The sequence below is a fragment of the Ursus americanus genome, chromosome 2 (assembly GCF_024610735.1).
Source record: "Ursus americanus isolate L20-20 chromosome 2, mUrsAme1.1.p, whole genome shotgun sequence".
NCBI lineage: Eukaryota > Metazoa > Chordata > Mammalia > Carnivora > Ursidae > Ursus > Ursus americanus.
Window position 1 is genome coordinate 100,462,159 of NC_142128.1, and position 16,014 is coordinate 100,478,172.

The following is a 16,014-nucleotide window of genomic DNA, read 5'->3' on the forward strand; positions in this document are numbered from 1 at the left end:
AGTATAATTTTTAAAGACAGCATAGTGTTAGGCATTTTTTTAGAAGATTTTATTTATTTATTTGACAGACAGAAAGAGCACAAGCCGGGGGAGGGGCAGGCAAAGGGAGAAGCAGACTTCCTGCTGAGCAGAGAGCCCGACATGGAACTCGATCCCAGGACCCTGGGATCATGACCTGAGCCGAAGGCAGACCCTTAAATGACTGAGCCACCCAGGCATCCCAAAGTTTTCTCATATCTTTATACATCCTGTCCGACCTATTCTCCACTGTAACGAGAATACCTACTTACAGACCCTCCATAAAACTGTCAGTCCTTAAAATTCTGAACAATTAACTTCTATGTCATACTATGCATTCTAACACTTCTCTGATTTGTAGTTGTATTGCACACTTTTTATCTGTAGTTATTTATACGGGGTTTTTAGAACTAATGTATTTTTTCAAGAATACAATCTCCTCCTCACTTCATCTCCAATCTCACCCCCACACTAATTTTGTTGAGCGAGAGATCATCTGTAACTTCTGTACATGGTTAAGTTGTCACGGTAAGTTATGACCAAATCTATTCTTCTCTTGTCTACCTGCATTTCATACGCACAATAAAGTCTCCTCTCTCTTATCTACCTTTCCTCTTAATTACCCATTTTTAAATATAATGGAAACACGTACCACTTTTATAACCAGAAAAAGTGATATTAATATGTCACTCGAGGTTACCTTTCATCCAGAAAATATTCTTTGATAAATCCAACCATTTTTTAATCCCTTTCAATACAGCTACTAATTTACCTACTCACTTAACACCTTGTTATTTCCTATATTCCATAAATTGTAATTTTACTTTACCAAATTATTAAGGATTAACTTAAACTTGAGATTTCGGTGGTACTTTCCTTCCGTGTCATAACTGAATGGAACACACAGAATCACATCTATGAGGTGACAGACTTTACACCCTTAAAATTCTGAGCAAACTACCTACTGAGTAATTACTATTCAGTCACTAGAAACGGACCATCCCTAAACCCAAAGAGCACGAAAACAATGGTACTTGTGAACTAACCATTGGAGATTGGTTAGAAAGGAAAATAAATGATGTGAAGGCAAAAGACAGAACAATTTAAAATTTTAAAAATTTAAACAAGGTAGAGAGATGCTTATTCCAGTGAGTTTTAAATTTCATCTTTGTGGCAGTTTGCTTTAGTTTATGCTGTCGAAGACGCTGCTCTGAACCAGTACACTTTTTCCCAAGTAGTTTAAGAACCAGATGCCACAGATGAGGAAATAGTAACTTCTACGGTACCCTGCTGTAGCACTAGAGTTTCAGCTTTTAAAATTTAAAAGCCCTTTGTCCAGTGGTTATCTAGTAGTTGTCTGGTGAAAAGTTATAAAGCAAAATGGTCATGAGCTTATGTTCACTTACCTGTAACTTTGGTTCCAATAACCAGGGGCAAAGGAATTTCATCTGGGAGATCTTTGAACTGGGAAACATCTGCAACTTTCCTTTGTTGTAACAGCCTTATTTTCTGTCGTTTCTGTTTTAATGCAGATCTCTCTTCCTCAAAAAATGCAGAAGAACATCTAGAATTATAAAAATCATATAAACTGATAACTATCCTATACAAAAACTTGAAATCAGGGGGCCCCTAGGTGGCACGGTCGGTTGAGCATTTGACTCTTAGTTTCGGCTCAGGTCAGGATCTCAGGGTTGTGAGATCAAGGCCCAGGTCGGACTCTGAGCTCAGTGAGGAGTCTGCTAAAGTTTCTCTCTCCCTCTCCCTCTGTCCCATCCCATGATCACTCGCACTCTCTCTCTCAAAAGTGAATAAATCTTAAAAAAAAAAAATAGGGGTGCCTGGGTAGCTTAGTCAGTTGAGTGTCTGCCCTTGGCTCAGGTCGTGATCCTGGAATCCCAGGATCGAGCACCGCCTCCAGCTCCCTGCTCAGTAGGGAGCCTGCTTCTCCCTCTCCCTCTGCTCCTCCCCCTCCTTGTTCTCTCTCTCTCTTGCTCACTCTCTCTCAAATAAAATATTTTTAAAAAATAAAAATAAATTTTAAAAAACCCCTTGAAATCAGACCATCCATCTCACCATTCCCTCTTTTCCTCTCTTTTTTTTGAGTAATGTATTTAAGAATGAGTTCTTAGAAATAATAATTGTTTCTCTTCAAAGTAAATTATATCTTTTTAAAAACAGGACTTTGCAAGACTTAAAGATTTATAAGCAAGTCTACATCATCCTTTCCTACAACGCAGGAGGATTTGTTCACCATCCTTTAACAACACTGCATCTGGATCCCAGGTTTCCTCCTGGGATGAAGTTCAATTATAATATCCTATTCAGAAGAACATGGTATTTTTCCTGTGACCCAGGGAGCACACCAGTATAGAACCAAAGATGAGGCTTACCACTGTGTAAATGTTTAATCATACTTCCTGCCTTAAAGCATAAATACTGAATTTACTCTTATCTTTAAGGGCTAACTTACTTCTATTTTTAAATACTAGGATGAACCCAAGTAACTTAAACATAGCTTTCATGCCACGAAATACATATCCGCAAAACCATCATCACAGACAAGATAATGAACGTGCGAAGGTATCAATCACTCCCCAAGGTTTCCTTGTGGCACTTTATTATCCCTCCTTCACATCCCTCCCACTTCTCAAGCAATCACTAGGTTGCTTTCTGTCATTGTAGTTTCTATCTTCTAAACTTTTATATCAACGAGCTCATCTCCTATGAGCTCTTCTGTCAGGCTTCTTTCACTCAGCATAATTATTCCAAGATTAACCCATGTTGTTACATGTATCAACGGTTCATTCTTTTTTTCTTGTTTTTAAAGATTTTATTTATTTGAGAGAGACAGACAGAGATAGTGACAGAGATGGCAAGAGAGAGCACGAGCGGGGAGGAAAGGGAGAAGCAGGCTCCCTGCTCAGGGAGCCCGACGCAGGACTCGACCCCAAGACACTGGGATCATGACCTGAGCCAAAGGCAGACACTTCACCGACTGAGCCACCCAGGCGCCCCTCAATGGTTCATTCTTTTTATTGGAGAACAGTATCCTTCTCTTTGAATGTGTCGTAATTTGTTTATCCATTCACCTATTGGTAGACATTTGCGTTGTTTCCAGTTTGCAGTTATTACAACCAAGTTGATACAAACATTTCTGTATAGGTTTTTGTATAAACATACGCTTTTATTTCTCTTAACTAAATACCTAGGAGTAGAACGGCTGGGTCATATGGTCAGTGTAAGTTTAACCTTTTAAGAAACCAAAGAAGTCAAATATTACCAAAGAAGATATACAGATGACAAGCCAATTTGATGCTCCACATCATATGTCATCAGGGATATGCAAATTAAATGAGACATTGCTACACATCTATTAGAATGACTGGAACACAGACAACGCCAAATGTTGGCAAGGATGTGGAACAACAGCAACTCCCATTCATTCTGATGGGAATGCAAAATGGCATGACCACTTTGGAAGATAGTTTGGTGGTTTCTTATAAAACTAAACAGTCTTGCCATACAATCCAGAAACCACACTCTTGGTATCTACCCAGATGAGCTGAAAACTTATGTCCACACCAAAACCTTAACACGGATGTTTACATCAGTTTTACTCATAATTGCCAAAACTTGGAAGCAACCAAGATGTCCCTTAGTAAGTGAATGGATAAAAAAACAGTAGTATATTTAGACAATGGAATATTATTTGGCACAAAAAAGGATGAACTATCAAGCCATGAAAGATACAGAGGAACCTGAAATGCACATTACTAAGCGAAAGAAGCCAATCTGAAAAGGCTGCATACGGTATGATTCCAACACATGACATTCTGGAACATGCAAAACTCTGGAGACAGTAAAAAGATCAGCAGTTGGCATGAGCTGGGGCCATGGGGAGAGGAAGGAATAAGTGGAGCACAAAACATTATTAGAGCAGTGAAAATACTGTGTATGACATTATAATGATAGATATTATGTCATTACACATTTTTTCAAAACCCACAGAATACAAAACCAAGAGTAAACCCTAATGTAAACTATGGACTTGGGAGATTATGATGTGCTGATACAGACGCATCAACTGTCATAGTGTATCGCTGTGGTGGAAGATACTGGTAAGGAAAGCCGGGTACTTGTGGGGGCAGGGAGTATACGGGAAATCTCTCCTCTCAATTTTGTTGTGAACCTAAAATTCTCTCAAAAAAATAGTCTTTAAAAAACAAAAGAGAAATCATCAGTTTTTCAAAGTGGTTACACCATTTTATAATTCCCCTCAGCAGCACATAGGATTCCAAGTTTCCCTATAGCCTCACCAACACTTGGTATGCTTAATCTTGTAAATTTTAGACACTGTGGGTTCATTTGCATTTTTCTATGGACTAATATGTTGAATATCTTCTCTAGTATTTCTTTGACATCCTTAGATCTTTGGTGAAGCATCTACTGAAATCATTCAGCAATTTGTTAATGGGGTTTATTCTTTTTTTGCATTTTTTTCATTGATGTGAAAATGACATACAGTGTTATAGTAGTTTCGGGTGTACAATATAACGAGCTGACAATTTTAAACACTATTCAATGCGGACCACAATAAGTGTAGTTGACACCTGTCACCACGTGCTATTACAATATTATTGATTATATTCCCTATGCTGTACTTTTCTTTTTTTAATTTTTTTTTTAAAGATTTTATTTATTTATTCGACAGAGATAGAGACAGCCAGCGAGAGAGGGAACACAAGCAGGGGGAGTGGGAGAGGAAGAAGCAGGCTCCCAGTGGAGGAACCTGACGTGGGGCTCGATCCCAGAACGCTGGGATCACGCCCTGAGCCGAAGGCAGACGCTTAACCGCTGTGCCACCCAGGCGCCCCTGTACTTTTCTTTTTAATCTCCATGACTTGTTCTTTTTATAACTGGAAGTCTGTACCTCTTAATTCCCTATACTTATTTTACCCACCTCCCCTCTGCTAACCACCAAGTCTGTTCTCTGTATTTAAGAGGTTTTTTGTCTTTTTTTTTTTAAGATTTTATCTATCTATTTGACAGAGAGAGCCAGTGAGAGAGAACAAGCAGGGGGAGTAGCAGAGGGAGAGGGAGAAGCAGGCTCCGCATTGAGCAGAGAGCCCGATACAGGTCTCAATCCCAAGACCTCGGGATCATGACCCGAGAAGGTAGACGCTCAACCAACTGAGCCACCCAGGTGCCCCTTTTTTCGTGTTTTCGTTTCTAAACATGAGTGAATCATATGGTATTTGTCTTTCTTTGTCTGACTTATTTCACTTAGCATAATACGCTCGAGGTCCATCCATGTTGCTGCAAATGGCAAGGTTTCATTCTTTTTTATGGTTGAGTAATATTCCAGTGTGTGTGTGTGTGTGTGTGTGTGTGTGTGTGTGTGTTCTTATAAATGAGGAAAATATTAAAAACATCATCACCAAGGTCATCTTTTAATACAGAAATAAAATATTACCAGTTCAATTAAAAGTTCTCCTTGCATTTCATCACAATCTACAGAAATCATTAAAATTAAATTCTGTTTCTACTTGCCCAAGTCACTCTATATTTCCATGCCTTCCCTGGATTTTCCCACCATCTACAGTGAAAGAGTCTTGTGCATGCTTTTACTAGGCAGAGAGACATAATATGAGAACTAATCTAACAGATTTCAAAATTTCACTCGAAAGTAATATACGGTTTTCCAATGTGTTAGAAAGCAAGATAACACTACATAAGGAAAAGTCATTTCACATGAAAAGTAATTTTCAGAAAACAACATATTGGATAGATTCAATTGATTTTTCTTTCTGGGGTTTGTTTTTTTGAGATAGCATATGTTTTGACTTTACTGAGGTGTCACAGACATATAACACACTATGTAACCTTCAGGTGTACAACAGTGTGAGTCAATATTTGTATATGTTGTGCAATGATCACCACGCTAAGTCTAGTTAACATCTGACACCATATATAGTAACAACATTTTTTTCCTTGGGATCAGAACTTCTAAGATCCGCTGTCAGTAACTTTCAAATGCTTTACAGTATTAGTAACTATAGTAATCACACTATTCGCTACACACCAGGACTTACTCTATAACTGCACGTTTGTACCTTTTGATCCCCTTCATCCATTTTGCCTACCTCCTTATCCCATTTTTATTTATTTTTTTTATTTTTTAAAATATTTTATTTATTTGACAGAGAGAGACACAGAGAGAGAGGGAACACAAGCAGGGGAAGTGGGAGAGGGAGAAGCAGGCTTCCTGCAGAGCAGGGAGCCCAATGCGGGGCTCGATCCCAGGACCCTGGCATCATGACCTGAGCCGAAGGCAGACGCCCAACTGACTGAGCCACCCAGGCACCCCATCCCATTTTTATATAAAGTAAAATACGTACTTGTAAGAAGGCGTTTGCAGTGATAAACGGTTTTTAAAAAGATAATAACAATGTATGGATACCCTGAGAGCTTATTAAATACAGCTGCCTCCTGAAAAACATGGATGTGACCACCCACATCCACTTATACATGGATATTTTTGACAAATGCAGTACAGTACTGTAAACATATCTTCTGTTCCTTATGATTTTCTTAATACATTTTCTACAGTATACTTGACATACACATGACATACAAAATATGTGTTATTGACTGTTTATGTTATCAGTAAGGCTTCCAGTCAATAGTAAATGACTAGTAGTTAGGTTTTCGGGGAGTCAAAAGTTATATGTAGATTTTTGACTGTGCGGGGTTGGCGTCCCTAACCCCCATGTTGTTAAAGGATCAGCTATATTTTCTACTGCATTCTTAAATATTTTTTGGAACATAGTGGGGCATAGATAATGTAAGAAAATTATACTCAAAGCCTGTAATTTGAACAAAAATGGAATTGTACATGTAATTGTAAGACACACAAGTATGAAAAGCACCTACATTAAGGCTGGTTAACAGGATATATTTAACATATAATTATTCTGAAAAGTTATGTTTCAGTACTAGTCTTTGTAAAGATGAAAAAGAATCAATGTGGTAATGATATTACCAACTAACTTAATGATTTTATTTTAAATAAAAATATTATTTTTACCTCCGTGGTTTTCCCATAAGTCGCCTGATTTTTCCCCATTCTACTCTTGTTAACTTTCTTGTTTTTAAATTAGGAAAGGATTCCTTCAGGCATACACAGAAGTCATTATCGCCTTCAAAAAGTGGTCTGTAAAACAGAAATGGTATTTTAATGGTTAAGACACAATGAGTTACTTCAGAGGCATAAATTTCAAAATGTTTTCCAATTTTCAACATTATACTAATCACCAAATGCCATCTTTTACTTCTATCCAGAACATATACAAAATAGGTACAAATTCAAAGTGCTAAAACTAAAAATGGCATTTGTGAAACAACATGTACAAGTTACTCAAGAAATATTGTCTGTGCTGGAGATTCTAGGAGACACTGATTTTTGTTAAATCTCATATATGAGTATATCCTAGTATATCCTAGCACCGTCATTATATCCAGTGGGGATGAACAATGTTAGCCACAATGTATCCTTGTCCCAAAGGTAATACCAACACCAAGGAGTCCTCTTTGAGATTAAATCAGTTTTAGAAAACTAGAAGATTCTAAGGGGTTAGGTCATGATCCCAGGGTCCTGGCATCGGGCTCCTTGCTCAGTGGGGAGTCTGCTTCTCCCTCTCCCTCACTCCCTGCTTGTGCTATCTCTAAAATAAATAAATAAAAATCTTTAAAAAAATAAAGAAAAAAATATGTCTTGTTCATTACAAATAAGGGAGCTTTGTTCTAGGGCATCTCCACTCCATGGTCTTTGTAAATTATAACATAGATTATACTTTCATTTGAGTTTTCTCAAAAATGTATAACCACTTCTGCAAAGGAGAAAGGGGAAAAGCAAACTATGAGGAATGGAAATGGATCAAAGTAGAATGAAGAACAGAAAAAATAAATCAGGAAAAAAAAGAATCAAAACAGGCTTACAGAAAAGAAAACAGCTAATAATGCTTGAAAAACTTAAATTTCTGATTCAAGTGATATCCACGATATAAGCCATGATACATACTTATCTATATTTGAGTAGAACCATTCATATATGCACCATTTGTGTGCTTTGGGAAGCTTGAGTAGGTTACGTAATCGAAAACCAATCTTCTGTGAGGCTTTCTTATCTGGTGTAGACATTGTTGCTGTAAATTTCTATATAATAAAAAATAGAGATTAATTTCAGGTCCGCCAAGTAAAAATGAACACCTATAACATCGAATACATTTGTAAAAAGGTAGATTATGATTAAGTACTCAAAAAGATTCAACAACATAAAACTTTTTGTTATTAATTAACAAAATAAACATTGCGATTATTTCTTACAAAGTTAAAGCTTCCAGTTTCATAACATATTCTGACAAGGAAAGTGAAAACATTTGCCCCAACCATGTTTGTACTGCTGTACAATTTCAATTTAAGTACGTAGGAAGAAGATAATTGTGACAGAGAAACACAGAAAATGCAAGCAAACAAGCACTAGGCCCAGAAGGTTTCACCAGTGAATTCCGTATCAATCACAGCACCAATGCTATTAAGATGTTTTAATTCAATGAAAAACAAAAAAAAGAGTGCTTCCCAACTATTTTTATAAAGACAGCATAGACAGATAAAATCTACTGAAGTATAATAAAAGAAAATCTGAAAACAAAATCACTTGTTTGCATGAATTTTATTTTTTTAAGATTTTATTTATTTACTTGAAAGAGAGCGAGCGAGCCCATGAGTGGGGGTAGGGCCAGAGGGAGAGGGAGAAGCAGATTCCCCATTGAGCAGGGAGCCCAATGAGGGGCTCAATCCCAGGAACCCGAGACCATGATCTGAGCCAAAGTCAGACACTTAACCGACTGAGCCACTCAGGCCTCCCTGCATGAATTTTAAAAAGGCTTGGAAAGATCCTCCATGCTCATGGATTGGAAGAATTAATACTGCTAAAATATGCATACTATCTAAAACACTCTAAAATTCAATGCAATCCCTATGAAAATTCCAACGGCATTTTTCACAGAAGTAGAACAATCCTAAAATTCGTATGGAATCACAAAATATCCTGAATAGCCAAAGCAATATTGAGAAAGAAGAACAAAGCTGGAGGTATCAAGCTCCCAATTTCAAACTGTATTACAAGCTACAGTAATCAAAATAGTATCATACTGGCATAAAAACAGATACACAGGTCAATATAACAGAAGAGAGAGCCCAGAAATAAATGCATGCATATATAGTCAATTAATTTACAACAAAGGAGGCAAGAATACACAATGGAGAAAGGACAGTCTCTTCAATAAATGGTGTTGGGAAAACTGGACAGGCACATAAAAAAGAATGATGCTGGACCACTATCTTTACATCATACAAAAAAGTAGCTCAAAATAGATTAAAGACTTGGGGCCCCTGAGTGGATCAGTCTGTTAAGCATCCTACTCTTGATTTTGGCTCAGGTCATGATCTCAGGGTGGTGAGATTCAGTGCCGCACTGGGCTCCATGCTGGGCAGAGAGCCTGCTTAAGATTATCTCTCTCCCTCTGCTCCTCCCCCTCTCTAAAAAAACATAATAAAAAAATAAATTAAAAAAAACAGATTAAAGACTTGAATGTAAGACCTGAAACCATAAAACTCCTAGGAAAAAATGTAAGTGGTAAGCTCCTAGACACTGGTCTTGGTGATGATTTTTTTGGATTTGACACCAAAAGGCATAAAAAAAAAAATTAACAAATGGGGCTACATCACACTAAAAGCCTTCTGCACAGCAAAGTAAACCATCAACAAAATGAAAAGGCAATCTATAGAATAGGTGAAAATATCTGCAAATTGTTTATTTGATAAAGAATTAATATCCAAAATATATAAAAACTCATGCAACTCCATAGCAAAAAAACCAATCCAATTAAAAAATGGGCAGAGGATCTGAAGAGACATCTTCCCAAAGACATACAGATGGCCAAGAGGGGCATGAAAAGGTGCTCAACACATCACTCATCATCAGGGAAATGCAAACCCACAATGGGATATCACCTCATACCTTTTAGAAGGACTAAATCAAAAAGATAAGAAATAACAAGTGTTGGTGAAAATGTGGAAAGAAGGTAACCCTTATGCACTGTTGGTGGGAATGTAAATTGGTGTGGCCGCTATGGACAACAGTATGGAGGGTCCTCAAAAAAAATTAAAAATAGAACTACCTTATAATTCAATAATTCCACCACTGGGTATTTATCTGAAGAAAACAAAAACACTAACTTGAAAAGATAGCTGCACGCCAATGCTCACAGAAGTATTATTTACAGTAGCCAAGACATGGAAGCAGCCTAAGTGTTCATCAATGGATGAATGGATAAGGAAAATGTAGTGTACACACACACACACACACACACACACACACACACAAGGAATACCATTCAGCTCTAAAAAAAGAATGAAACATGCCATTTGCGATAACACCAATGGGCCTTGAGGGCATTATGCTAAGTGAAATAAGTCAGAGAAAGACAAACACCAAATGATATCACTTATATGTGAAATCTAAAAAAACTCCCCTGAAAAACAAAACAGACCAAAAAAACCAAACCAACCCAAACCAAAACCAAACCAAACCCCATACACAAACCAAACTCATAAATACAGAGAGCAGATTGGTGGCTGCTGGGAAGGGGGGAGTGAAATGGATTGAAAGGGGTCAAAAGGTACAGACTTACAGTTATAAAATCAGTATGTCGTGGGGATGTAATGCACAGCATGGTGACCATAGTATATATTGTATTGCATATTTAAAAGTTCCTAACAGATAGATTTTTTTTTTTAAAGATTTTATTTATTTATTTGACAGAGATAGAGACAGCCAGCGAGAGAGGGAACACAAGCAAGGGGAGTGGGAGAGGAAGAGGCAGGCTCACAGCAGAAGAGCCCGATGCGGGGCTTGATCCCACAACGCCGGGATCACGCCCTGAGCCGAAGGCAGACGCTTAACCGCTGTGCCACCCAGGTGCCCCCTAACAGAATAGATTTTAAAAGTTCTTATCACAAGAAAAAAAATTTGTAACTGTGGTGACAGATGTTAACTATATACTTAATGTGGTGATCATTTCACCATGTACACAAATATCAAATCATTACGCTCTGCACCTGAAACTTACATGATGTAATCTGTCAATGCTATCTCAATTTTTTAAAAGCTTAAAAAAAAGGTACCAGGGCACCTGGTTAACCAGTTGGTTAAGTGACTGCCTTTGGCTCAGAGGTCATGATCCTGGAGCCCCAGGATCAAGTCCTGCATCAGGCTCCCTGCTCAGTGGGAAGTCTGCTTCTCCCTCTGCCCCTACCTCCTGTCGTTCCCTCTCTCACTCAAAATAATAAATAAAATCTTAAAAAAAAAAAAGGTACCAGATAAACATCATCAGAACATCAAAAGAATACCACACAATCAAGTGGAATTTGTGTCAAGAATGCAAGGATGGTCCAGCATTAGAAAACTGTGCCATTACCAGAGCCTGTAAAGGTGAACCCACTGGGGCTGGCTGGGGGAAAAGAGGAAGCTTGTTCCAGAAGGAACTGCCTGAGGGATCGTAAGGGATTTCTAAATATGGGAAAGGGGGAAATAAATCACTTGCTGAAGTCGATTGTATATTTGTTTTCCAGGCCTGAAGAAAGAACAAGGCCTATATCACAGGAATCCAGTTCTTCAGGAATAACAAAAGGAAATTTTCAGGTCATTTTTTGTACGACCTAGTATGGAAAGTAGCTTATATTTGTTTCAGTCTTTCTAAATAAAAAGTTTAACCTTCAAAAACAAACAAACTCTGTCATTAGAAAAAAGTGTCATTATTAATGAATAAAAACAATAAAAATCAGGTGGTCACCTCTACAGGCGCTAAAGATACTGGATAAAATTCAATATTCATTAACAAAAACTCTCAACAGAATTAGATAGAATGACTGAAAATATACAACATACCAAAAGTTAAATGATACAGCTAAAGCAGTGCTTGTGGCAGGGGAGGCAGGAGAGAGACTAATTTATAAGGTAAATGCCTATATTAGAAAAGGACAAAGATCTCAAATAAATAACCTATTCCTCCAACTTAAGCTAGAAAAAGAAGAGCAAAGAAAACCCAAAGCAAGCAGAAAGAAGAAAATAAAAATTAAAGCAGAAATACGTGAAATAGAAAAATAAGAGACAAAAGGATGAAACCAAAAGTTCTTTGTCTTAAAGATTTTATTCATTTATTTGAGAGCGAGAGAGTGCACGAGAGACAGCAGGGGGAGGGGAGCAGCAGAGGGAGAGGGAGAGGCAGACTCCCTGCTGAGCAGGGAGCCTGACTCAGGGCTCGTTCCCAGCACCCTGAGATTGTGACCTGAGCCGAAGGCAGACACTTGACCAACTGAGCCACCCAGGTGCCCCCAAAAGTTCTTCGAAAATATCAACAAAACTGACAGGCCTTTAGCTCTACTGACCAAGAAAACAAAAATAGATGGATACTTTCTTAACCTGTAAAATTTATTTCTCCTCATTCCAATCCAAAAGTCATTATCATATTCAATGTTAAAATACTAAAAACATTGTCATTAAAGTGAGGAATGTGACCAAGATGTTGACTATCACTACAATTTTTTAACATTGTTTTGATGGAATTATCCAATAAGAAGAATAAAAACTGTAAAGGAGAAAATAAAACCATTATTTGCAGGTGATATGACTGTCCTCGAAAACTCAAGAACAACTATAACCGTGTAAAACAGTAAGAGAATTTAATAAAGTGGGCAATACAAAGCTGACACAAATCAATATCTTAAAAAAATCACTACTTTTCTCTAAATACGTGAGAACCAGTTACAGACAATAAAACAGAAGAAATATCCTGTTTATGAAAGCAAAAATGACAAAAGTATTAAATACTTTTGTATTTAGGAATACACTTAACAAATGTTCAAGATCAACACGGGAAAATATTTTAAAGTCTACAGAGGGACACTGAGGCTTGAATAAGTGGAACTGAAACCAGTTCTTGGGTAGAGAGTCTCAATGCTACAAATATGTTACATAACATAAATGAATTCATAATATTAGGGTAATGCCAGGAAAAATCCCAACAGGGTTTTTTTCCTAGTCAAGTTGATTCTGAAGTACCTACAGAAAAATAAAGGTGCAAGAATATTTAGGAAAACCTAAAAATAGGATATGTAATAATGTCTTACCAGACAAAAACAATTTGATACTAGCACATATAGAGACATACTAGTCATAGACAGATACAAAGTCTAGAAATAATCCCAAATATATACAGAAATGTAGCTTGTGATACAGGCAGTATTTTAAATCAATGTATAAAAGATGGATTACTCACTCAATGTTAACAGGACAACTAAGTAGTCCTCTGGGAGGGGGAAAGAAGCGAGGTTGCAGTATAACCCAATCCTTAACTCCAAAATAAATCCAGATGGATTGAAAATTTAAGCATCAAAAAAAAAAAATGAAATAAATTTGAGTCAATTAATAAAGTATAAATTTTAGACTAGGGAAGATCTCTCTAAGTATAAACCCAAGAAGTCATAAAAGGAAAGACAGTTCTATGTGACCCTTAAATTTTTTTTCAATCCTACATGGTAAAAATACAGAAACAAAGGGAAAAGACAAACTACAAACTGAAAAAAATTACAACCAATGTAAGTAGCCAAAGGGCTAATATTCTTAATTATATACAAAATTAATTATATACAAAATTATATACAAATTATATACAAAATTCTTACAAATGAATAAGAAAATGACCAAGAATCTAACAGAAAATAGGAAAAAAAGACAAACAGTTTACCAGAAAGAAACTGTTTTTAAACATACATGAAAAGTACCTCGACGTCACTCATAGATGAAATACCACCTAGAACCAAGGAGATGCTATGAATCAGATTGGCAATAACCTAGATGTTTGTTTATATACTGAGCTGACAAGCATTTGAGAAAACAAGCACTATGATGTCTTGTTAGTAGAAAATATAGACCAGATATGCCTGGGTGGCTCAGTTGGTTAATCGTCTGTCTTGGGCTCGGATCATGATCCCAGGGTTCTGGGATCGAGCTCCGCATCAGGCTCCTTGCTCAGCAGGAGCCTGCTTCTCCCCCTGCCTGCCGCTTTCCCTGCTTGTGCGCTCTCTCTCTGACAAATAAATAAATAAAATCTTAAAAAATATATAGAGAGACCAGTACAATGTCCTTGTACAATAATATAAAATGTCTAAATGTGCATATCCTATGATACAGCAATTCCACATTTCAGGCATCTGTCCTAGAAAAACACTTGCAGTGCTTGCGGCAGGGGTGTTCACTACAGCATTGTCTGTAAGAGTAAAAACTAAGAAACCACTTAAATGCTCATAAATAGAAGAAGGTATAAACTACAGTATCATAAGGCTGAATAATATATAACGGTAAAAAGAAAAATATTGAAGGCTGCCTGTCATTGATCTAAATCAATCAGCATGGCCAAATCTCAAAACTAGACTTTAAATGAAAAACTGAATTACAGAATGATGATTTCTATGAATACATATATAAAATTTTAAGAAAGGTCTATAAACATCTAAAAGGCTAATCAAACTAATTCCAGTGGTTACCAGTTAATGAGGGAGGTAGATCTAGAGAACTGGTAGAGGTAAAAATTAACTTTTTATTTTTGTTAAAGCCTTTAACTTTTGAAAAATTGTAAATTTATAGAAAAGTTGCAAAGATAGTACTGAGCTCCCACATGCCCTTCACCCAGCTTTCCCTAATGGGAGCATCTAATATAACCACGGTTTGTCAAAACTAAGAAACGAACACTGGTACAACACTATTAACTAAACTACAGACTATATGTGGATTTCTTCAGTTTTTCTATTAACGTGTTTTTTCTGTCCCAGAATCCAATTCAGAATAGCACCGGTACTTTAAAAAATTAACTTCAAAATGTAAAAAAATATTTGTAAGCTGGGAGTGGTTTAGCATAAATAACAACCAAATTATTATAAAATATTATTATCAGGGGCGCCTGGATGGCGCAGTCGTTAAGTGTCTGCCTTTGGCTCAGGGCGTGATCCCAGAGTTCTGGGATCGAGCCCCGCATGGGGCTTCTCCACTAGGAGCCTGCTTCTTCCTCTCCCACTCCCCCTGCTTGTGTTCCCTCTCTCACTGGCTGTCTCTCTTTGTCAAATAACTAAATAAAATCTTTAAAAACAAAAAAAAGTAGTAACATTTAAAAATAAATAAATAAAATAAAATATTATTATCAGAAAAAGTGCTATTTTTCTTTCTGTTGAGTTACTAACCCAGATTTTATTTAAATAGGGTATTGGTGGTTCCGTGGCTATAAAACTGTGTTAAAGATCCCCTGGCTAGAGGTAATATAAATTACCACAACTTCCTCGAATATTTAGTAGAATCTTCCAAATTAAAACTACAGTGAGATACCACCTGACACCTGTCAGAATGGCTAAAATCAAAAACACAAGAAATAACAAGTGTTGGCAAGGACACGGGGAAAGGGGAACCCTTGTACGCTGCTGGTAGGAACGCAAACTGGTGCAGCCACTCTGGAAAACAGTAAGGGGGTTGCTCAAAAAAATTAAAAATAGAACTAGCTTCTGATACAATAATCCCACTCCTGGGATTCGAAAAGATAGATTCTATGTTTACTGCAGCATTATTTACGACAGACAAGATACGGAAGTAGCCCGAGTTTCCATCCAGAAATGAATGGATAAAGGAGAGGTGGTATACATACAATACGGAATATTAATGAGCCATAAAAAAGAATGAAATCTTGCCATCTGCAACAACATGGGTGATGCCACAGAGGATAGTGCTAAACGAAGTAAGTCAGAGAAGATGAACACCACATGACTTCACTCACACATGGATTTTAAGAAACAAAACAAACAAAGAAAAAAAAGAGACAAAAAACCCCG

The 16,014-nt window shown here is 37.0% G+C and overlaps 1 protein-coding gene and 1 non-coding gene across 6 annotated transcripts in view; one reads left to right on the top strand and one right to left on the bottom strand.

Moving 5' to 3' along the window:
- Positions 1 to 16,014, bottom strand: part of LIN9 (lin-9 DREAM MuvB core complex component) — a 64,130-nt gene that overhangs the window by 37,213 nt on the left and 10,903 nt on the right. For 4 of the 5 annotated variants that reach the window (XM_045796685.2, XM_045796706.2, XM_045796695.2 and 1 more), the window contains 3 exons: positions 8,099 to 8,232; positions 7,106 to 7,231; positions 1,425 to 1,582 (listed from right to left, as the gene is read on the bottom strand). In XM_045796685.2, the coding sequence (XP_045652641.1) occupies positions 1,425 to 1,582; positions 7,106 to 7,231; positions 8,099 to 8,232 (418 nt within the window). Of the gene's footprint in view, positions 1 to 1,424; positions 1,583 to 7,105; positions 7,232 to 8,098; positions 8,233 to 13,418; positions 13,536 to 16,014 lie in introns of those variants that run through there. The other variant, XM_045796711.2, reaches the window with a different exon arrangement.
- LOC123792689 (small nucleolar RNA SNORD22) lies at positions 11,512 to 11,638 on the top strand. The gene has a single exon (XR_006779761.1). It is a non-coding gene; the product is annotated as a small nucleolar RNA SNORD22 (small nucleolar RNA).